The sequence below is a fragment of the Peromyscus leucopus genome, chromosome 12, assembly GCF_004664715.2.
Source record: "Peromyscus leucopus breed LL Stock chromosome 12, UCI_PerLeu_2.1, whole genome shotgun sequence".
NCBI classification, from domain to species: domain Eukaryota; kingdom Metazoa; phylum Chordata; class Mammalia; order Rodentia; family Cricetidae; genus Peromyscus; species Peromyscus leucopus.
Genome location: NC_051073.1, coordinates 38126993 through 38150567, shown reverse-complemented (window position 1 = coordinate 38150567; position 23575 = coordinate 38126993). Strand labels below are relative to the sequence as shown.

Genomic DNA, 23575 nt, shown 5'->3' with positions numbered 1-23575 from the left:
ACCTGATCACTCATGTTCCCATTTCCACTCCCCTGCAGTCCACACATGAAATCTCTCTGATTTTCCTTCCTAGGGAGATCCAGGCAGAAACTTATGGTTGCATCTATTTCTGAGTACAAATGATGTTTTGGTATATGCATGAAGTACTTCATGATGAGCCATTGTCACCATGCCGTGAAGATGACCCCAAATGTCTTCTTTTCCCACTGAAACCTTCTTCCCTTAACAACCATTTCTTGGTCTGACAACTCTCCAGGCTCTGATAACTGCATGATCACTTGGCTGTGTGTCTCTCTGTTTTAGATTCTGTGTTTAAATGAGAATGAGCAGTACTGGGCCTCCTGGACTGGGTAATTTTCAAATTCAGTCATGTTTTTTTTAGATGACAGAATTTCCACCTATTGAATAGTAGTATTCTTTCTGTATGCTCACCTCATCTGCTTTGTCAATCGACCCGTTAGTGGGCATGTAGGACACTTCAATACAGTGAGCATTGTGAAGGATACTGTAGCGGACATGAGAGTGCAGACATCAGCGGAGCACTGATATTGTGGGTGTACTTGTGGGTTTGGGGGCCAGTTCCATCCTGTAGACGTAGAGATTTTGTCTCTGAAATGTTGACCAAATAAATATTCTTAATCTTAATTCCCTTACTTTTAAAATAAAGTTACTAATGTTTACCTACAATGTATCCGGAGAGTCTAATGGGGGAATGAAAGGGAAATTCTTGTCATTGGTGACAGAAGATAAGGACACACGTAATGGTGACTTGAATTGTGTTGATGGTTGTTTTACTTACGCATAAATTAATGTGCCCATCTCTTTTGCAAGAGAATAAAGATTGAGGACAGCAAAAATGAGATGTTTGCTGGTCATTGGAGATTTAATTTAACTCTTTACCCTTGGTTTTTAGGGTATTTTTTTTCTTAGTTTTTTTTGTTTGTTTTATTTGTTTTCTGTTTTGTTGTTGTTGTTGTTGTTGTTGTTGTTGTTGTTCCAGAAAGGGATTCTCTGTGTAAAAGCCTTGTCTTTCCTGGAACTCGTTCTGTAAACCAAGCTGGCCTCAAACTCACAAAGATCTGCCTGCCTCTGCCTCCAAATTCCTGGAATTAAAGGTAAGCACTACCAAGCCCGGCTTGTAACTTTTATACCTAGTTCAATGCATCTTTAAGTTGACATGGAGAACAGAAAGTCATTTAGATGGAGTAAATGAAGGGGAAATACCAGCAGAGGTAATCCATTCTAAAGAGATCACTTCCATTTTTAATGATTATACCATTTCACAGCCGAGCGCACCAGACTACAACATTAAGCCACAGACATTTCCTTCCTAACCATGATACAACTTTGAGGTCTGACTATATTAACGCTATATCATCTTCTCTGGTGTTCATGGCTTACCTTTCACAAGACTACATTTGAGTCTTTCTTTTTCAAGAGTCTCTTTTTTCATTGAGAGTACATTAGTTATATTCTAGTTGTTGTAACAGAATACCCTAGACCATCAGTTTAAGCGGGAAAGGATAGTTTTGGGTTCATAGTTCCATGATGATACAGTCCTTCATGGCAGGAAGGTCAGAGCCGCAGAAGTTTGAGCTGGCACATTGTAACCACAGTCAGGAAACAGAGCAGTAACACAGAGTAGGGCCAGGCTAGAAAGCCTCAAAGGCCTATTGCCAGTGATCAGTTTCTTCTAGCAAAGTCTGCACATCCTAAAAGTTCCATGACCTCTCCACAAAACACCAGCTGGGACCAAGGATTCAAACCTATGACCCCACATTGAGCATTTTCCCCATCAAACCAAAGCATTCCACCCCTGGTCTCCATGGTGCACTCATGATTCAAAGAGCATTCAGTATAACTTTAATGACCCCATTGTCTTAATCAGTCCCAGCACTAGTCCAAATGTCCAAAATCTCAAGGCAGATTCTCAACTAATGACAGATGCATGGTAACTTCTTAATTATAACCGAAGTAAAATACAATTAAAGTATCTACTTATATCACTCAGTGTTACAGAGTAGTCATTCTCATTCTAAAGGAGACCAAGAGTATAACAAGGAAATACTGAAACCAAAACCAATATCCAGCAGCGCCAACACTAAATCCTACAGCAACATGTCCAGCCCATAAGAAAAGGAATCATCGCAGCTGCAAAGGGCGTGGAGGCCTCATCTGTGCAACACTGCTGCCTGTGGCACACACAGCCTCTCTGCTGTGCTAACTCACTCCATGTGTCCAGCTGTCCTCAGCAGATGTCCCATGGCCCTGGCACTTCCAACTCCCTAGGGTCTCCATTGATTTGCCTTCACAGCTTCAGAGTGCTCTCAGAACCTCCTTACATGGATTCTAACCTGTCACACATTGTCTGGACAGAGATGCTTGCCATGACTCCCCCTCAATCTTACAAGTTCCGTTCCTTCAAAGGTGGTACCATGGCCAACGCTGGCAAGTTCTGCTGCCAGTTTTAGAGGTAGTCTTTGACCCTTGCTTCACAGTTGTATTGGCTTCTTAGTTTTGAGGAAACACCCTGCTAGGCAGTTGCCTTATTGGATCAATATAGTATTTCTACATTGTGAGCTTAGGCTCTCTAGTTTCAAATATATTTGTATTTTCACAACTTGAAGTCTTTGATGGGTGGGCTTTTGCCCCCCTAAAGGCACCTTTCTTCCTGTCCCAGTGCAGAGGACCAGGGTTCAGTTTAATGGAACTAATGATTTATCAATTACCGATGCTACATAGTGTACCCCTTCTTCTTGAAAACTTCAATCTTTTTTTTTTTTTTTTTTTGGTTTTTCGAGACAGGGTTTCTCTGTGTAGCTTTGCGCCTTTCCTAGAGCTCACTTGGTAGCCCAGGCTGGCCTCGAACTCACAGAGATCCGCCTGCCTCTGCCTCCCGAGTGCTGGGATTAAAGGCGTGCGCCACCAACGCCCGGCGAAAACTTCAATCTTACACACATATATTTCTTACCATAGTATCATTTTTATATATCTTTTTACTCATCTCTCTCTCTCTCTCTCTCTCTCTCTCTCTCTCTCTCTCTCTCTCTCTCTCTCTCTCTCCAGCTCTGAATAAGAACAGTGATAAATAACCACAACACAATCTGAATGTTGTCCTAACTTGAATTTTCTACTATGAAACATATTGGGCTAGTACTTTTCAATTCAGTCTCAATCCAATTTTAGAGGTATCTCAAGATTCTTTGCCACAGTATAACCCTGAGATACCTCTAGGTCATCCTTGCTCAGGTCTGTAACATCGTGAGTCAGGCTGAAAAGCATGGTATCTTCTCTCTAACTCCTGACATTCCAAACTCCCATTAGAATGAATTATTAAGCTCTGCTTGTAGCAGTTGAGGGCTTCTCCGGCTTGAAGTTTCAAACTCTTCTATGCTTCTCTTGCAAAGGAGGTTCAAAGGCCTAAGAACCACAGGGTCAGGATGATCACAGAAACAGCACAGCCTTTTTCTGTCTGATCTGATGCCAGTCTTGTGTCTTAGCTGCTTTATGCAAAAGGTAGAGCATAAATTGGGGTTTGCATTTCCTGGAGAATACAGTCCCTGTGGCTGAGCTTAAAGCAGTGGGCATATTGTATACACATTCAGGAAGAAGAGCAAAAATAAGAACTGGGGTGGGGCTATAGAGACTCAAGGCCTGATGTGCTGACCCACTTCTTCCCCCAGAGCTGCACCTCCTAAAAGTTCCATAACCTTCCTAAACAGTGACACCAAGTGGGAGCTAAGTATCCAAAGTGAGAACCAATGGGGCCTTTTCACATTCCTATGACTGTGTTGTTCCTGTTTCCCCTCAAAAGTTTGTATAAATAGTATAGTCATATTTTCATATATCCTGCATTGTGGTACTTGCATCTTATATTGTTCAACTTGTTTCCCTCTTTCTCATTTTGTTATGACATCCAACGAAATTATAAACAGTCATGGCAAGAATATTCCTGAAGGATGCTGTTGACTTCATGTAGCTCAATACATGAAGCACAGTGCATCTGATCTTGAAGATCTTGGCTAGAAGATGCATCTAGATTTCTGGTTCAGAGCCAAAGAAATATGTGAAAATGAAAGATAGGCACAAGTAGCAGAAAGATAGATGTTTTGTACAGTTTAAAATTTTTATGCTCCATGAAAAAAAAAAGTTCAAATGCTCCTTTTCACAGGAGGCTGGCCTCAAACTCACAAAGATTCACCTGGCTCTGCCTCCCAAGTGCTGGGATTAAAGGCATTTTTAATACTTTAACTCTGAGAACATAAATATTTCTCTTTTTCAGAGTACTCTTAAATCTCAAGAAATACAACCCTTTAAGTTTTTGAGTGGTATTCCTAATCACATGTTGCATAAGTATTATTTGCCTATGTACTGATTATAATTACAAATTATTTATGATTTAAATGTACTTTATTCAAAAATTATTTTAAAAGGAAAAATAGATTTTAAACAAATCATGGAAATGCAAATCAAAATTACTCTGAGATACTATCCTATACCTGTCAGAATGGCTATGATCAAATACGCTGATGACAGTTTATGTTGGAGAGGATGTGGAGCAAGGGGAACACTGCTTCACTGATGGTGGGAGTGCAAACTTGTACAGCCACTTTGGAAATCAGTATGGCGGTTTCTCAGAAAATTGGGAATCAATCTTCCTTAAGACTCAGCTATACCAATCTTGGGCATATACCCAACGAATACTCAATCATACCACAAGGATACATGCTCAGCTATGTTCATAGCAGCAGTGTTCATAATAGTCACAACCTGGAAACAACCTAGATGCCCCTCAACTGAAGAATGGATAAAGAAAATGTGGTGCATATACACAATGGAGTACTTACTACTCAACAGTAAAAAAAAAAATGACATCATGAAATTTTCAGGCAAATGGATGGAACTAGAAAATATCATCTTGCGTGAGGTAACTAACTCAGACTCAGAAGGACAAACATGGTAAGTACTCACCCATAAGTGGATACTATATGTAAAGCAAAGAATAACCAGACTACAACCCACAGCTCCAGAGAAACTAGGACCCTAAGAGGGACGTATGGATTGCCCTGGCAAGGGGAAATAGATGAGATCTCCATGAGCAAATGGGGTGAAGGGGGGTAATGGGGGCAAGGAATGGAGGATGATAACATAAGTGAATGAGATGGTCGAACTAGAACAGGGACAGAGTAGGAGAGCAAGGAAAGAGATACCATGATAGAGGGAGACATCATGGGAATAGAGAGAAACAGGGTGCTAGGGAAGTTCCCAGGAATCCACAAGGATGACCCCACCTTAGACTACTAGCAATAGTGGAGAAGGTGCCTGAACTAGCCTACTCTAGTAATCAGATTTGTGAATACCCTAACTGTCATCATAGAGCCTCCATCCAATAACTGATGGAAGCAGATGCAAAGACCCATAGCCAAACACCAGGCCAAGCTCCAGAAGTCCAGTCAAAGACAGAGAAAAAGAATTCTATGAGCAAGGAACATCAAGATCATGATGGGAAAATGTACTGAGACAACCAAACCAAACTAGTTGGAACTCATGAACTGTGGACCAATAGCTATGGAGCCTCCATGCAATTGGAGTAGGCCCTCTGCATGGCAAGACAGTTGTATAGCTTGACCTGCTTAAAGGTGCCCCTAGCAGTGGGATCAGGATCCATCTTCACAGCATGAATGCCTTTTTGGAGCCCAGTGCCTATGGTGGGACAACTTATACAGCCTTCGTGCAGGGGGAGGGGCTTGAACCTGTCTCAAATGAATGTACCAGGCTCTGCTGACTCCCCATGGGAGTCCTTGCCTTGGAGGAGGTCAGAATGAGGTTTGGGTTGTGGAGAAGAAGGCTAGAGGGTGGGAGGAGGGAGGAGAGGGGCATCTGTGGTTGGTATGTAAAATGAACAGAAAATTTCTTAATATTAAAAAATGAAAAGAAAAAAAACATTTCATAGCCAAAGTTTGCTTTTTAACAAAAAATAAATTTGAAGACTTTTAATATACATCTTAAAAGCTAAAGTTTGTCAATCTAATAAAGTAAATTAATGAACTTTCACAGTTAATATGAATTTTAAAACAAGTAACAGGAATTAGCTCTTAAAATCCTCATTAACTATTTTATAATCATATTACTATGAGAGCCATTCACAGTCAAAATTTTTATTTTGTAGCTAACAGTACATAAAATTTCAACTATTGAAAAACATAAGATCAAATATTATGCTGCATTGCATAAGATGGGAGAAGGTAGTAGAACAGAGGATGAAATTTTCTAAAAATGATTATAATTTTATCACTTTTTTCAGAGCACCCAAAACTTCCTTGTTTCTTAAGCTGTAAATAAAGGGGTTTAGCAGAGGTATCACAATGGTGTAGAACAATGAATACATTTTATCCTGTTGTTTACCTGGTCCAGACCCATGACTCATATACATGAAGAGGAGAGTGCCATAGAACAAAGAGACAGAGAGCAGGTGGGCACTGCAGGTGAAGAAGGCTTTCTTTCTGCTCCTCTCAGACTTCATGTTCAGAACAGCAAATAGGACACGGGCATAAGAGACTACAATGGTCACAGAGGTACCAATTTGTATGGAAGAAGCACAAATAAAAACGATCAATGCATTAAGAGATGGATCAATGCAAGAGATTGTATAGAGTGGCAAGATTTCACAGTAGAAGTGGTCAATTACATTGGACTTACAGAAAGTCAATCTAAATAATAACCCTACATTAAGTCCAGAGTTTACAAAAGCAATTATATATGACATACTTATTAACACAGTGCAGAGTCTTTTGGACATCACCACAAGATAGAGCAGAGGGTTGCATATGGCCACATAGCGGTCATAGGCCATTGCTACCAGTAGGAAAATTTCGGCAGTTACACTGTAACAGAAAAAATAAAATTGGGCAAAACACTCACCTAGGGATATCATGTCATTCTTATTTAAAAATTTCATAAGCATCTTTGGAGTCACTGTGGATGAAATACAGGCATCAGTAAAAGCTAAATTTCTAAGGAAAAGGTACATGGGAGTGTGAAGATGGGGATCCTTCCAGATGAGAAAGATTAAGCCAAGGTTGCCCACCATGGTGACAATATAGATGAAGAAGAACACCAGGAAGAGGGGAACTTGCAGCTCTGGACGATCTGTTATTCCTCTGAGAACAAACTCAGTCAGCAGGGTCCTGTTTCCTTCCATCACACCCACTCAGGCTGCTCACTGCAAAGAGGGAAGGAACATCAAATCCGAATGAACTGGCTGAGAATGGCATCACATTCCAGTCTCATGGACGGGTGCTGCATTTGTTTCTTAACCCAGAAATATATGCGTGATGTTTCTGCATTTAAGGCATTCTAGAAACACAAAGTATTTTCTAACTTCTGATATACAAAATTTTAATGTGCAATTGTCTGAAAGTTAAATGAGTAGGCCATTGACAGCAATTTTTTATTTGACTTTATGCTTGTTAGTCTCAATTACTGCAAACAATGCACATAAAATGACAGCTTGCGTCTAGAATTTACAACGGCAAAATCTATGGTACATTTTATAGTAAAATATTTTTAAAAGACTAGTTGAATGCAAAAAGCCTCTTTTTCAAGTCCTCATGGACTGTTTTGATATATTTTAATGAGGCTATATTCACTATAAAATGTAATGTTTTACCTAATGGTATTTTCATTAAAGTTTTAAAATGCCCTCTGAGCACACTCATTTCTCAAGAGGCTCTTCTGTTTTTCTTCCCTCTTCTTTTAGTCCCATTTCCCTCCAAAAATATATCATTTCTACTTTAATTTCATATATAACTTTCAAATATTTTATGTAAGACTAAAAGTTACTATATCTTTGTTATTTTTTCATTATTCTTTCATCCAAAGACATTGTTAAGTAACAAGATAGTAATAAAAAGCTTACTTATATTGTTTTATTTCACTTACTATTGTGTTATCTGATAGACATTCATAAAAGCAATCACAGACTTAATAAGACTCTTTTGCTTTTCCTCAATGAAATATATGAGATTACAAAAATGCAGACAAGAAAGAACTTGCAAAAGAAAAAAGTAGAGAAGCAATGGTTAGGGTTTTCAATATCTGAACTCAACTTCAATGCCAAATTATAATTTTTGTGTAGAAAATTAAATGAAGGAAAATGAAACAAAGTGATTGTTAATGACTATAGATATAATTGAGAAGTAAGAAAAAATGTCAAGTTCAGCTGGTATCCACAAATGAAGGAAGTTAGGATAGATGATTTAGAAAACCAGGCAGGAGGGAATTCAAATAAACACTGTAGTACATTTCTGTAAAGACAAAATATGCATATTCTCGATATAACATAATTTATACCTTGACATCCCTGTACTGCTGATTTAAAATAGGAGTTGGGAAATAGAAAGGGCAAGCTTAAGTGACTAAGGACTTTATTAATAGTGCTCTAAGCCAGAATCTTTGACAGAACTTGATCAGTCAGATGGCTTTTCTACAAACTTAAACTTCTAGATTTATCATAGTCACCAATTCTTTATACAATGAGCTAATAACCTCATGCTCAAATATGCGATTCCAAACAACTAATTTTCTCAAAACATTTACTTTATTTTTTAAAAATAAAATAATGTCAAATTAAATGTAGAGTTTATGGAGGAAAGTATATACACAAAATATAATTTAAGGTGTTAGAAACATGAAGAAGAAAAGTATTTCATAGAAAGGTGGGTAATGTATTTGTTCCACTTAAATGGTGAAACTTTCTGTGAAATGTGTTCTCCTCCATCTTTATTTAGAATTTAAAAAAAAAGAAAAATCATTTGTAGTTTTATTAAGCATGGAAACAAATTAACAGAGAAACTTATATCTGTGTGATAATTGTGTAAAAATGATCACTTATACATGTCTGTCAAATATTGCTGGCTTGTCTTAATGTGATTTTGTTTGTATTGATTTTTGTGTTTGTGTTTCTGTAGAAATATTTTTTATATGGAAGGAGATATAAAATAATGTCTGTATCTCTGATGTTCTTAGAATGTCTCTCATTCAGAAACCCTATACAGTCTATTACTATGAAGTAACCAGTGGGGTTGAATTCTGTTTAATCTTGATCGATTATGTCAGAAACAGTCATTTCTTTTACTAGTTAAATCCCTTAAATATGGAGCTCTCGGGGCTCAGCTCATGGCATAGTCCTCTCCGGGCCTCTTAGAAAAGCATGAAGCCACTCACATCATTAAAGTTGATTGTGTGGATACAGTCACTGGATTAAAAAAAAAAAAAGTATTTGTTTTGGATCCCTGTAGCTGCTACATCAAAAGGCAATTTAAAACACACTAAATGTATTACTTGATCTCTCTGGATGTCAGGAGTCTACGGTCAGCATCACTGGCTGACACTCAAGACTGTGAGCCGGCCACACTCCCTTTAGAGACCATGGGAGACCCCTCTCTTTACCCTGCTGGCCTCTAGCGGCCGTTGGCGTTCTCTCTTTACTCTAACCCTTGCTCCAGGTTTCCTGGGATCCTCTCCTCTGGATGTGTCTTTTTTATTTTCATTAATATTTTTTATATATAATTTAATCTCAACATTTCCCCCTTCCCTTTCCTCCCTTCAAACCCTCTCATATATCCCTCTCCATTCTTTTTCAAATTCATGGCCCTTTTTTTTTTTCAATAATGGTTATTGCATGCATATGTGTCTATAAAAGATACACATATATTCCTAAATATAACCTATTCAGTCTGGATGTACTTGTATTACTTTTCAGGACTGACCATTTGGTACTGGACAGCTGTTTGCCGGCCCTTCCATGAGGAGGACCACCTCTCCCACTCCAGTCCTCAGTTGCCTATAGTTCTTTGTACAGGGTAGGGGCCTTGTGGATTTTCCCCCTGTGGTTTTCTTTTTAAGAGCTAGGAAGAAAGGTCACAAACTTTAGTGAGTAGGGAGGCAGAGAGGAGCTAGGGTCAGTTGAAGAAAGGGAAAGAACATAGTAAAAATTTATGAAAATTTTAGATAAAAAATTCTGATAAAACAAAAGCAACTGATACGGCAAACTCTTCCTTACTTCTTAGTATATAATACTACGTAAACACAGAACCAGCTGAGGAAGGAGGTACAGCCTAAGAAGTCACATGCTCCCAGGGTCCTCAGTTGTGGAAAGTATTCCTGATTCTGAAAGACTTCCAAAGTAAAACTCAGAAAGGATGCTTTACTTAATAAAATATTCAACAGATCCATTTTATAACTCTATCTTGATAAAGGACATGGATCCCCAAGTTTCAGAATCTCTCAGTCTCATTTCCATCAGAATTACTACTATATACAAACAAGTTCAAGAAGCTTGTTTTGAGGGCTCATGAAATGTGTTGGATTTTCTAAGATGCATTCCCCCAATACAAAAGAATCATAGCATTGAGGTTAGCCACACGGACTCTTACAAATTTACATGATTGATCTCAAATCTTTAGACATAAACACATAGTTGTGAGCACATAAAATTTTAGAGAAAGTATACAAAATATTTTACTTAGATTTTCAGAAATGCTTTATGTCCCATTTGTTAAATAAGTCCCCTCAAAAGAAATTTTCATATAAATTGACATATATGCCATTATATTCTCATCTAAATTATAAGAAAAATGTTGGTATAGAAATGATCAAATGTTTAAAATTACAGTAAAATTAAATATTGCTTTTTCACCCAATACCTATAAACTGTGTATAGGCACAGATGCCACAAGACTTATATCTTCATGAAGACACTTCCACTGCAGGAACAAGGGTGTCAGGACAACTGTTCTTCTCACATCAGTTTTCTCCAAGAATAGCAGTTTGGAGAGAATGGCATTTATTTCATGCAATTTTTGACTCTGTTTCAATATAAAAAAAACTCTCTCAGTGCTACCAAGATCTCCCCAAAGGACAAAGCCAATTTGTTGGTCATTGTTCACTAATCAGCAAATCAAAGCTAACAGATGATTATAACTGGTCTTATGTAAGCTTTTGTTCTTTCTAACTATGGAGTTAGAGGCCAATTAAAGTAAAGTGAAATGTTTACTCCATGGGGATTACTCAGATGGTGTAACTGGTTTTCTGTCAAAAGTTGAATCTGAACAAACATAAGATACATCATGGAAAAATATTTAGATGGCACATGGGTATTACATGTGAATATGTGTACTAATGTTCTTTATGGCAATTATCAAATTTCCCCATAGTGTTTGACACCAATGTTCTGATAAATCAGCTTCTAGCAATAGGTTAGTAGGTTCCTTCACACCTTCTGCCATGGAGGAAAATTTTTATTCGACAATATGATATGCATATGCAGTCAATTCTTAGATATGAAACAACAAATTTAGTGTTGTTCACTCAAATAGGATATCTTAAAAATATTAGAGGAAATAGAAATGTGTAAAATCACAAAAAAAAAAAAATTGCTTCAACCTCCCTGACCACTGGTGAATACAGGCAATATTTTCATGCATGCAGCTCCCACCTTCTACCCACTCATGTTTTTCCATTTGTACATACATAGGCTTTATTATTATATACTATGGAAAACAGGATGAAATAAAACACAAAAATTATAAACCTCAAAAGGGAAAGAAGGGAGTACTGGAAAGGTTTGGTTCCTAGCACTCACAGAGTGGTTCATAAGCACCAGCAACTCTAAAACCCTCTTCTGAACAGATCAAGCCAATCAACTGTCTCACCTATTCAGAGGGCCTGATCCAGTTGGGGGACCCTCAGCCTTTGGTTCATAGTTCATGTGTTTCCATTCGTTTGGCTATTTGTCCCTCTGCTTTATCCAACCTTGGTTTCAACAATTCTTGCTCATATAAACCCTCCTCTTTCTCACTAATTAGACTCCCAGAGCTCTACCTGGGGCCTAGCCATGGATGTCTGCATCCAGATTCCTCAGTCCTTGGATGGGGTTTCTGGCACAACTATTAGGGTGTTATCTAGGCAGTGGTACCAAGTCCTGTGCTCATTGCATGAGTTAGCTGTTTGAAACCTGGGACTTATGCAGGGACACTTGGCTCAATATGGGAGGAGGGGACTGGACCTGCCTGGACTGAGTGTACCAGGTCAATCTCAGTCCTCGGGGGAGGCTTTGCCCTGGAGGAGGTAGGAATGGGGGGTGGGCTGGGGGGAAGGGGAGGGGCAGGAAGGGGGAGAACAAGCGAATCTGTGGCTGTTATGTAGAACTGAATGGTATTGTAAAATAAAATAAAAGGAAAAAAAACCTTCTTCTGGTGTCCAAGGGCTCCTACATATATTTGATGCATGTACCTATGCATATACCCAGGCAAACTCATACACACATAAAATGATATTTTATTCTAAGAATGAATAAAAAGACTCATGGAAATATACTAGTTGATATGCTATTTTTAAAAATATAACTTGTGAAAGGAGTTTGAATGTAGACAGTCTTCATGGGAGACAATGGGAAGACATGAGTTATTAAACAAATGTTTCTAGGTTGAGTCTGGGCTACTTTTTTATTGGTCAGAGACCTGCACAGACTCTGTTGTTCATTGTCCATGTAGGTTATACAGTAAGTTCTTTGATCACAAAAAAATAGATAAATCATTCTTGGACTGACAGGGAAACTTGCTCCCTGCTGGCTAGCCTTCTTCATGCTATGAAGGATTCTGGTGAAGAAAGCCATAATTACTTATCGTAACTGGCTGGGAACCATTTAAACTATAATACCTACCATCCAGGAATAATCTGCCCACTGGTGCAATAATGGCATGGCTGTGTGGGGGTAACCAACTCCCTTCTCATTGGATTTTAGACGTAATCCATAAAGGAACTCATATCAGGCACTTTAAATATGATAAGAGCATATGACTGGGGAGGTCATGGTCCCTCTCAGAAAACCTACCAATGATTGTATTTAGTAAACAGTATGGTGTCAAACTGCCCTGAAAATTGTCCTTTTTACACTCACATACCTAAGTGCTGCTGTCATCCTTGATCAGAAAAGCTTCAGTTTGCAGCTGGCAACACTTAATAAGATCCATGTAACTGGTCAATGCTCTGAGAGCAAATGACTCTTAAGTTCTCAGTCTTAAATGCAATGTCTAAGTCATCCCTCCTAGGCTCAGGGAGCATTGTAGAAAGAGGGGCCAAAAGAATGTAAGAGCTGAATAATGGAAGGAGTGATATGAATTGCCATCTTCTAGACATGATGTGGCTATTGCTTGCATGAATACACAATAGTGGCTACCCACACAGAACCTACATGGGACTGGGTCCATCAATAACTCCATCATAAATGGAGGAATGGATCATATGACCTCTCTCTCAGGGGAACTACAGGCAACTAAAGGTTTCAGGGGGCAATATAGTATTCATATTCTCCAGTAGTGTAGCCACTCATATATTGTCCACATTCAAATAAACTCTGATTTATTCTCATTTAGGTAACCATAATTACATGAAATACCTATCCCTCACATACAAGGCATGAAAGTAGGACATTAACTTAGGAAGAGGAAGGAATTTGATGAGAGACTGAAGAGAATAGGAGAGTATATTGAGAGGGATTTTGAACAAAGAACATTATGTATTAACTTTGTGGAATTATAAAAGAAAAAATAAACTTAAAAAAGAAATAAATTCTTGTGTGACATAGAGAAAGAGGAACAATTATGATCATTGGTGAGAGTGTAAACATGTGCAACAACCAGGGAAGCCAGTACACAAGTTTCTCAAATAGCTAAAAAAGAAATATCATATAAACCCTCTTCTTTCTCACTAATTAGACTCCCAGTGCTCCACCAGGGGCCCAGCCGTGGATGTCTGCATCCAGATTCCTCAGTCCTTGGATGGGGTTTATGGCACAACTATCAGAGTGTCTGGCCATCCCATTACCAGAGTAGGTCAGTTCCTGCCGTCTCTCGACCATTGCCAGCAGTCTTTTGCGGGGGTATCTTTGTGGATCTCCGTGGGCCTCCCTAGCTCTCTGCTTCCCATATGAGCAAGAATTGTTGAAGCCAAGGTTGGATAAAGCACGGGGACAAATAACCAAATGAATGGAAGCACAGGATCTATGAACCAAAGGCTGAGGGGCCCCCAACTGGATCAGGCCCCCTGAATGGGTGAGACAGTCATTTGGCTTGATCTGTTTGGGAGGCAGCTGTGCGTTGGTGCCGGGTCCTGGGCTTGTTGCATGAGTTGGCTGTTAGAATCTTGGGACTTATGCAGGGACACTTGGCTCAGTCTGGGAGGGGGGGGAATGGACCTGCCTGGACTGAGTCTACCAGGTTGATCCCGGTCCTCGGGGGAGACCTTGATCTGGAGGAGGTGGGAATGGGGGGTGGGCTGGGGGGAGGGGGAAGGGGACGAGAAGGGGAGAACAGGGGAATCTGTGGCTATTATGTTGAACTGAACGGTGTTGTAAAATAAAAATTAAAAAAAAAAGAAATATCATGAGATCCAGCTATACAATCGCTATGCATATACCCAAATAACTCTACACTCTCTGATGCAGGTATCAGAATGCCCATGATCATTGCTGCTTTGGGTATAATATCTGGGAAATATAATCAACCAAGACAGTCAGCAAATTATGGGTAGAAAATTAACATGTAGAATATATACATAATTCAATTCCCTTCAGTTCAGCTGTAAACCAAATGAATTATGGAAATTCCAGGAAAATGGAGAGAGCTAAAAATATTATAATAAGTAATGTAACTCAGGCACATAAACAAACTCGACATGTTACTCCTCATTGATGACTTGGTTTTGAATTTTTTTATTTTTGTGATTTAGGGTGAGAGAGCATCTTTACAGGCCAGAAAGCTAGAGAGGAGCCACAGGATGTGGGGATTTGGGGTGAAGTCTTGGTGTGGACAGTAAAACACAAACAAAATGAAAATAGGAGATACCAAGAGAGGGAAGGTACAAACGGGGATGGGGATGTGGAAACAGGGAAAGTGAATCTTGTGGGAGAGTAAACCAGACTGTGGGTGCATGAGAAAGCTATAGAGAAACCTGCCGCTTTAAGGTAACTAGGTAAGAAGAAGGTATCCAGAGAGAACAGAATGGGGATAAAAGGGAGTGGTAGGATGAATGCAATATGTAAATAACTGTCAGATAACTAAAGTTTAAAAATCTTACAGAAAATTGCAATGCAAGACAAATAGCATTAACCAAAAGGCAAAGTCAACTGCTGTCAAAGGAAGAAAAGTACAAACGTTCTGATGTCTGATGTTGAGTATGTAGGGTTCTTGCTACATTCAGGGTTCTTGCTAGTATGGGTTTTCTTTTTTTAGGCTCCATCAAATACAGTGTGATATGTGTAATATACACTTATAAAAATAAAACTATCCCTATTGTATATAGTTTGTGTAATCACATTTCAGGAAATCTGAGAGAAGCAATTAAGATTTGAAATACCAGGTTTTAGTTGAGTAAATAAGAAAAACTATCACGTTGAGAGCTAGTCAAAAATATTAGCAATATCGATAGCTACAATAAAAATTTGAACTGAGGTACTTTGACTTGCTGGTCACTGCTGATACTGGAATCCATGAGTGTTTTAAGGAAAATATCATTGTCAAGTGCAGGATAATTCTCCATGAGTTAACGGTGGAGGGACCAGCAGATCCCAGAGCAAAATTATTGTGTTTTTTCTTAAATGCCAACCGGAAGTACATGGTAAGACTCTATTACTGAAGACACTTGACTGAGAACAGAGAGACAACAGACTGGAGACAAGCTAGAAGCTCTCTCCCTGCTGAGTAGCCCTAGCCCTCAGAGTCCTGGAAGGTGCTATTGAGGCTGCAGGAGAGAACACTCATCAATGGCCCTGACACCTGTCAAGCAATTTGTGTCCACTGATTTAGTGTCATCACGACTGCTAGAGGCTAATCAGTGGCTTACTGGTTGGATCTTATACCAACTCCAAGGAAGGGATGCAATGATGGTACTGTGAACATGAGCAAAAGCACCTGGATAGGGTGGTCACAAGCCCTGTGGGGTTGGATTTACTATTTCTTATTGTGCTAGATGGACATGAGGTCAAACTAGTTTCTAAATGAGTGTATTACTATCCACTGACTAGTGCAGCTTTCAGCCTTGGTCATGGAAGCTTCTTATTGTGGAAGACAATGGTTAATGCAGAGACTCAAAACAGGGCTTTTGAATGTGAGAGGATGGAGGCGACTGAAAAAATTGGATGACGAAGACGGTGAGTGGAAATGGTGTAAATACTGTACAATATATGAAATTTCCAAAATACAAAGATTAAAAAACTGACCAAAGTGCTGAAAATAAGCAGTTCCTGAACTGGAACTCTAAGTCCTAAACTGGACAACTATAACACCTGCTCCAAAGCCTAAGGAACATGATGGAGAGTGGGAGAAGAAATGTAAAAGCCAGAGGAAGGAGAGGGGTTCTGTGAAACACTACCTTCTGTATTCAACATGGTCACTGGAATTATGAACATACAGGAGTGGAGGATGCCTGAATAAACAGACATGAAAGCAGGGAGGGGCATTGTTGGACAGTAAGAAGAGAATCAGCGGGTGTGGGGGAAAATGGGAGGGGACAGTGGGTGATACTTATGATCATGTGCAATGCATACATTTATAAAACAAAAAAATCAGTAAAAGAAAAGTACAAATTGAATCCATACGTTTGGAGTTTTGTTTCAATAATATACAAACACGTGTTAGGAAAAGAATAATTTATTAACCTTATGAAGACAATAATTTGTAAATAAACCATGTTCTCCTTTGGGTCTGAATTCAAAAATAATTCATGCTCTACCTTTCCTTAAAGACCTCACCATTTTTATAACAAAAAGGAGGAGAAGGAAGAGGAGGAGGAGGAGGAAGAAGAGAAGGAGGAGAAGGAGGAGAGGGAGAAGAATATAGGCAATATTGTCTACATTTTATTGCTTTAGTTAACATGATATAAAAAAAATCCATATTATATGCAATGTACAGGGCCAAATATTATGATGACCTTAAACAGAGAGAATCTGGTCATAGAAAACACCTTTAAGTTTTCAGAAAATAGTCATCATTTTGTGAGTTTTCTCAAGGCATCTAAAACTTCTTTATTTCTTAGGCTGTATATAAAGGGGTTTAGCAGAGGAATGATAACGGTGTAGAACAATGAATACATTTTCCCCTGATAATTGTCTGTGTCAGATCCAGAGAGCACGTATATGATAAAGAGGGTGCCATAAAACAAAGAGACAGATGCCAGATGGGCACTGCAGGTAGAGAAGGCTTTGCTCCTGCCTTTCTCAGACCTTTTTTTCAGGATGGCAAAAAGCACACGGATATAAGAAACTATAATGCTCATAAAAGTACTCACTTGTATAAAAATAGCAAAAATGAAAGCAACCAATGCATTAATGGATGGATCAGTGCAAGAAATTGTATAAAGTGGCAAAATCTCACAGTAGAAATGATCTATTATATTGGAACTACAAAACGTTAACCTAAATAACATTCCTACATGAAGCAAGCCATGTAGAAGTCCAATTAGATATGACACACTAATGAACTGAACACACAGTCTGTTGGACATCACCACTAGATAGAGCAGAGGGTTGCATATGGCCGCATAGCGGTCATAGGCCATCGCTACCAGGAGGAAACATTCCGCAGTTGCACTTGAACAAAAAAAATAAAATTGGGAGAAACACTCACCTAGGGATATCATGTCATTCTTATTTAAAAATTTCATAAGTATCTTTGGAGTCACAGAGGATGAAGTACAGGCATCAGCAAAGGCTAAATTCCCAAGGAAAAGATACATGGGAGTGTGAAGATGGGGATCCTTCCAGATGAGAAAGATTAAGCCAAGGTTGCCCACCATGCTGGTGACATAGATGAAGAAGAACACCAGGAACAGGGGGACTTGCAGCTCTGGACGATCTGTTATTCCTCTGAGAACAAACTCAGTCAGCTGGGTCCTGTTTCCTTCCATCACACCCACTCAGACTGCTCACTGCAAGGAGGGAGGAGATTTTTAAAAATGTAACTAAGACTCAGTAAGAACAGGATTGGATTGAGACCACTTTCCTGTGCTTCAGGTACTCCACAATCAACAGATAGGAAGGTCTCATATTTCTGCTTTTTAAACATGCTGGAAACAGAAAATATTTTCTGAACAGTTTTAATGTATAAACTTTTAGCATCCAATTATTTGAAAGACAAATAATGAGACCATAGACACTAATTTACCTAGTCTTATGCATATCTGCATCTATTATAAATTGGGGTGGGGGGAGCGAGCAAGCAAGAGGAAGAGAGAGAGAGAGAGAGAGAGAGAGAGAGAGAGAGAGAGAGAGAGAGAGCAAGAAAAAGTACATAATACATTTTATACTAAAATGTCTTTTGATTATTTATTTGCTTTTATGAGACAGGGTTTATCTGTGTAGCCCATCTGTCCTGGTGCTAATACGCATACTAGACTAGCCTCAAACTCAGATCCACCTGCCTCTGTCTCCAGAGTGCTGGGGTTAAAGGCACAGGCCACCATGCTAGGCTTATACTAATGTCTTAAAAAGACACTAGTTCAGTGTGAAAAGTCTTTTCCATTTCCCATAAAATTTTTATATTTTATTATTAATAAATAATTATTATACAAAGTGATAGTTAATATAAATGTCATTTTCATTCTATTGTACTATGTACTTTGTACTATTGTACTTTGTACTATGTACAAGAGCTTCTCCCATTTCCTTCCTCTTTTCTAATCTTCTTTCTTCTTCTATGTGATATCCTTTCTACTTTCATTTTATATATACACATCAGTCTTTCAAAAGGTTTATATGGTAAGGATACTTAATATGTCTTTGGTATTGCTTATGCACATAATCCTTTCACCTTAGCATATTAATAGCCAAGTAATAAATATTATTTATGCTTTTTTCTGTTCCTTACACTGTCATAGCTTTCTAATAGGTCATTTTATTTCCTCTCAACAAAATTATAGAAAAAAAACAGTAAGTTCCTTTCAATTTCATGAATGAGATTTTCAGAATGAAGGCAGAATATAACATCACAAAAAAACAAGAGTGGAAAGAAAGGCTAATGCTTTCAATAACTGGATTAAATTTAAGTGCTGAAGTTTGCAATGTATACAAACAGAAACAGTGAGTTGGAAAGAAATATAGAAGATGGGAATATGGTTTAATGGTTAAGAGCACTAGCTGCTATTCCAAAGGATCCTGGTTCAGCTCCAGCACCTTCATAGTGACTCACAACCATTTTTAAGTCCAGTTCCAGAGTATCCAACACTCTCCCCAGTCCCCTGAGGGCAGGGAGCACACATGGGGTGTGCAGACCTCCAGTAAGCAAAACACCCAAAGACAAAAAAAAAAAACATAAATTAAATTCATTTTTAAAAAATAAAATCTTTCCATCCTTAAGTTGCTTCCCACCAGGCATTTCAACACAGAGACTAGAAAAGTCACTAAAGTTGTAGGCCAAGCTGCACACACGATGGAGAGCCCATGCACAGACTACTTCGGGAAAGTGCTCCCAGGGGATGCAATGTGTGACTCTGCACAGATGATCCTCGTGAAAACCCCAAACCTCTGGTGTCTTTTCTTGGGAGTTAGGATGTCCACCTTCACAGTTCATTACAAAGTAGCCAAAAATAAAATAAAATCACGAGACTGAAATTCAGAAATAAATTGGTTGATAATAGACAAAGAAAAAAAAACAAAGATCAACATGTATCCATGAATGCAATAAGTCAGCAAGTGAAGATAGATCCAGGAGAATCCAAGGAGAGAGAATTGAAGACACCACCACCACATTGCATTTCTGTAATGCCAACATATGCAGAATCCTGGACATAATGTGTTTGTGTATGTTGTGTACGTACACAACACTGCATTGATAAACTAAAAGAGGAACAGATCAACTGTCCACAGAAAGCATGAATGTCTAAACAATAGACAGTCATGGGTTGTTATAAGACCCAACAAATAGGCTTGTATCAATACATATTTTTTCATTTTTTAACTGTATAATTTCATTATGGACTTAACTAAAGTCCTCAAGCTCATATTTGTGGTCTCTCTGAAGTAATTATTCCAAGAATCATAATAACAAACCAAAAGAAAAAAAATGGGAAACTTATTGGTGATAAGAACAACAGTTTAACAGATAAAAAGCCATGGGTTCTGATTCAAAGAATAATCTTAAGAAAGTAAAAATATGGAGAACTTGAATGTTACATAGAAGGTCATTTATGGACTGTGTCATTTAAATAGAGACACTATCCTGGGAAGTGTTTCTTTCTCCATACTTTCTGGGAATAGAGAAAAGAAATTCTGTTTATAGTTTTATTAGGCTTGTAAAGATTTTAATGGAAGCTATATGTTTGAAGCAAATTTAAACATCTAATCTTTAAAAATTGTAAGATTATACTTGTTATCTGCCAAAAATTTACTAATTTAACTGATGTTTCCAGTGTGGTGGGCTCTTCCTTTCTTCATGTTTCCAGGAATGCTTATGTGAACCAAGAACCAGGTGAGGAAGCAGGCAGATACTGCCTGGTTGTCACACACCTCTAAGAGATTTAACTAGGATTCTAGGATATTTTTAAAATAAAACTCATTTAAACATTAACTGAATTTTTGACAGATTGGTTTGATTACATTATCTTAATTAAGGATATAGAACTCAAATTTTCAGAACCCATGAGTCTCAATTCCACCTTTGACTTACTCTTACTCATATACAAGTTTATGAAGTTTGGTTTAAAGTTTCACTGTAATGTACTAGGTGTTCTACGATGGAGTTCCCTTCAGTAGTCAATAAAGCTAAACGCCCCAGTGTTGTTAATAAGAAGCATGTCGTAGAGGCTACCTGCATGGACTTCACAAAACCTCATGACGGAGATCAAATCTTTGCTCCACAAACAGGTAACTGTGAGTCCATAGGGAGTTAGCTCTTCAGTTGGAATTGCTTTGTATTCTATTTATTAGATAAATGCCCTAAAAAGATACTTCCACATATATTGTCAAGTATATTTGGCAAAGCCTTCATATTTGATACAGGCATCATTTAACTTTTTTAAGCAAAATAAAATGCTATTCTCTCACCCATGGATGTAAGAAAAAAAAATCCTCATGAAGAATACTTTAAGTGAAGGAACAAGGGTATCAAGAATTGTTCTTTCCGTGTCAGTTTTCCTTAAGAAATAGTTTGGAGGGAACGGCATTTATTATATCCTATCTTCAAACCTTTTCTCAGATGAACACTGAAACTCCCTAAATGATGGTAAAACTCCCTATAGGATAAATCCAATCTGCTGGGCATTGTTCACTAATCAGCAGATAAAAACTAATAATACTTTTGTAGCTGTCCTTACATATGCTCTATTTCTTTCAAAAACTAAAGATATAGGTCAGTTATAAGTTAAATGAAATGTTTAATCCATCAATGTTCTTTAAGTGATTTGCAATCTAAATTTATTTTTATGCAATAATCATGCTGTCAAGCATTGGAATTTTTTTTATTTTTTTTTTTTTTTCATTTATTTTACATACAAACCACTGTTTCCCCTCCCTCCTCTCATCCCTGTTTCTGCCCACAACCTGCTCTCTACCCACCCCCATCCACTCCTATTCTGTTCAGAAATGGACAGATTTCTCATGGGAGTCAACAAAGCATGGCATATCAAGTTGAGGCAGGACCAACTCCTCCCGCAGTATCAAGGATGGGCAAGGCATGCCACCATAGGGAATAGGTCTCACAAAGCCAAATCATGGGCCAGGGACAGGTGCTGGTGCCACTGCTAGGGGCCTGACAAACAGATCAAGCTATTCAACTGTCATCCACATGCAGAAGGCCTAGGTTGGTCCCACACAGGCTCCCTAGCTCTCCATCCAGAGTCCATGAGCTCCCATTAGTTCTGATCAGCTGTCTCTGTAGGTTCCCCATTATGATCTTGACCTGCCTTCTTGCTCATACAATCCTTCCTTCCTCTGTTCAATTGGACTCCTAGAGCTGGGCCAATGCTTTGGTTATGGATTTCTGCATCTGCTTCCATCAGTTACTGGATGAAGGCTCTCTGATGACAAATAGGTTAGTTATAATCTGATTGCAGCAGAAGGCCAATTCAAGCACCCTCTCCACTGTTGTTAATACACGTTAGATAGAATAAATAGTATTTGGCTTAAAATAGATAATAATGTATTTTCTGATTTGTCAATAGGACTAGACATTTTTTTTTTTGTTGCATATTTTGTATATAGTTTTTTTTTTGTATATAGATTTTCTTATATTACTTATAACATTTTTATTCTTTTTTATTTTTATTAGACAAAAAGGGGAAAATGTGGTGATATTTTATTTTGCTGAATGTAGTGATATTTTATTTGTATGTCAATAAATAAAGTTTGACTAGAGATCAGAGGAAATAGCAAGCCATTAATACAAGTCAGGCAGTGGTAGCACATGCCCTTAATCTGATCACTTGGCAGACAGGGTCTCTCTCTGTGTGTTCAAGGACACACTAGGGAACAGCCAAGCATGGTGACACATGCTTTAATCCCAGTACCAACAATAGAGATCTGGAGGTCTCTACAGACAGGCAGTTACAAGGAAGTGAAATAGCTGGGCTAAGAGCCAATGAGAGGCTAGAACAGCAAGGCAATAAAGGTGCATGTAGACAGGAAGTAACACATGTTTTGGTAGCTGCAGAGCTGGAGAGGTAAGGTTGGTGGCTGTCACTATTTTCCTTATCTCTAAGGCTTTCACCCTATATTTGGCTCGGCGTTTTTTATTTAATAAGACCATTTAGAAATTGTTCTACACTCCATTATTGCTAGTAGTTTTGTCTGGGGTTATCCTTGTGGATTTCTTGGAGTTTCCCTGGAACCAGGTTTCTCCCTAACCCCAAAATGCCCAGCTCTATCAAAATATTTCTTTCATTACTCTCCCTCTCCTTCCCACCCCTAACTTGACCAACCTGAGCCCTCTTGTTCCCATCCCCCCTCCCCTCCCCTCCACCATCACTCCTCGACCCCAGTTTACCCAGGAGATCTAATCTATTTCCCCTTCCCAAGGAAATCCATGTGGAGTCCTTAGGTTGGTATAGCTGGGTCTTGAGATCGATTCCCAATTTTCTGAGAAACTGCCATACTGATTTCCAACGTGGCTGCACAAGTTTGTACTCCCACCAGCAGTAGAGAAGTGTTCCCCTACTCCACACCCTGCAACATAGGCTGTCTTTAGAATATTTTATCTTAGCCATTCTGACAGGTGTAAGATGGTGTCTCAGAGTTGTTATGATTTGCATTTCCCTGATAGCTAAGGATGTTGAACAATTCTTTAAGCATTTCTTAGCCATTTGAGATTCTTCTGCTGAGAATTATGTTTAAATATGTACACCATTTTTTTAATTTTGTATTTTGATGTCTAATTTCTTGAGTTTTTTTTTTATTTTGGATATCAGTCCTCTGTCATATATGAGGTTGGTGAGGATCTTTTCCAATTCTGTAGCTTCCTTTTTGTCTTATTGACAGTGTCTTTTACCTTACAGAAGCTTTCCACTTTCAGGAGGTCCCATGTATTGT

The 23575-nt window shown here is 38.5% G+C and overlaps 2 protein-coding genes across 2 annotated transcripts; both read right to left on the bottom strand.

Moving 5' to 3' along the window:
• Positions 1 to 6228: 6228 nt before the first annotated feature.
• Positions 6229 to 7222, bottom strand: LOC114700025 (olfactory receptor 5AC1-like). Its single transcript, XM_028879441.1, has one exon. The coding sequence runs from the start codon at positions 7199 to 7201 to the stop codon at positions 6281 to 6283; it is 921 nt and encodes a 306-aa protein (XP_028735274.1). The 5' UTR covers positions 7202 to 7222; the 3' UTR covers positions 6229 to 6280.
• Positions 7223 to 17046: 9824 nt separating this feature from the next.
• Positions 17047 to 17967, bottom strand: LOC114700026 (olfactory receptor 5AC1-like). Its single transcript, XM_028879442.1, has one exon. It carries the CDS (start codon positions 17962 to 17964, stop codon positions 17047 to 17049), a length of 918 nt encoding a protein of 305 aa, XP_028735275.1. The 5' UTR covers positions 17965 to 17967.
• Positions 17968 to 23575: the final 5608 nt, after the last annotated feature.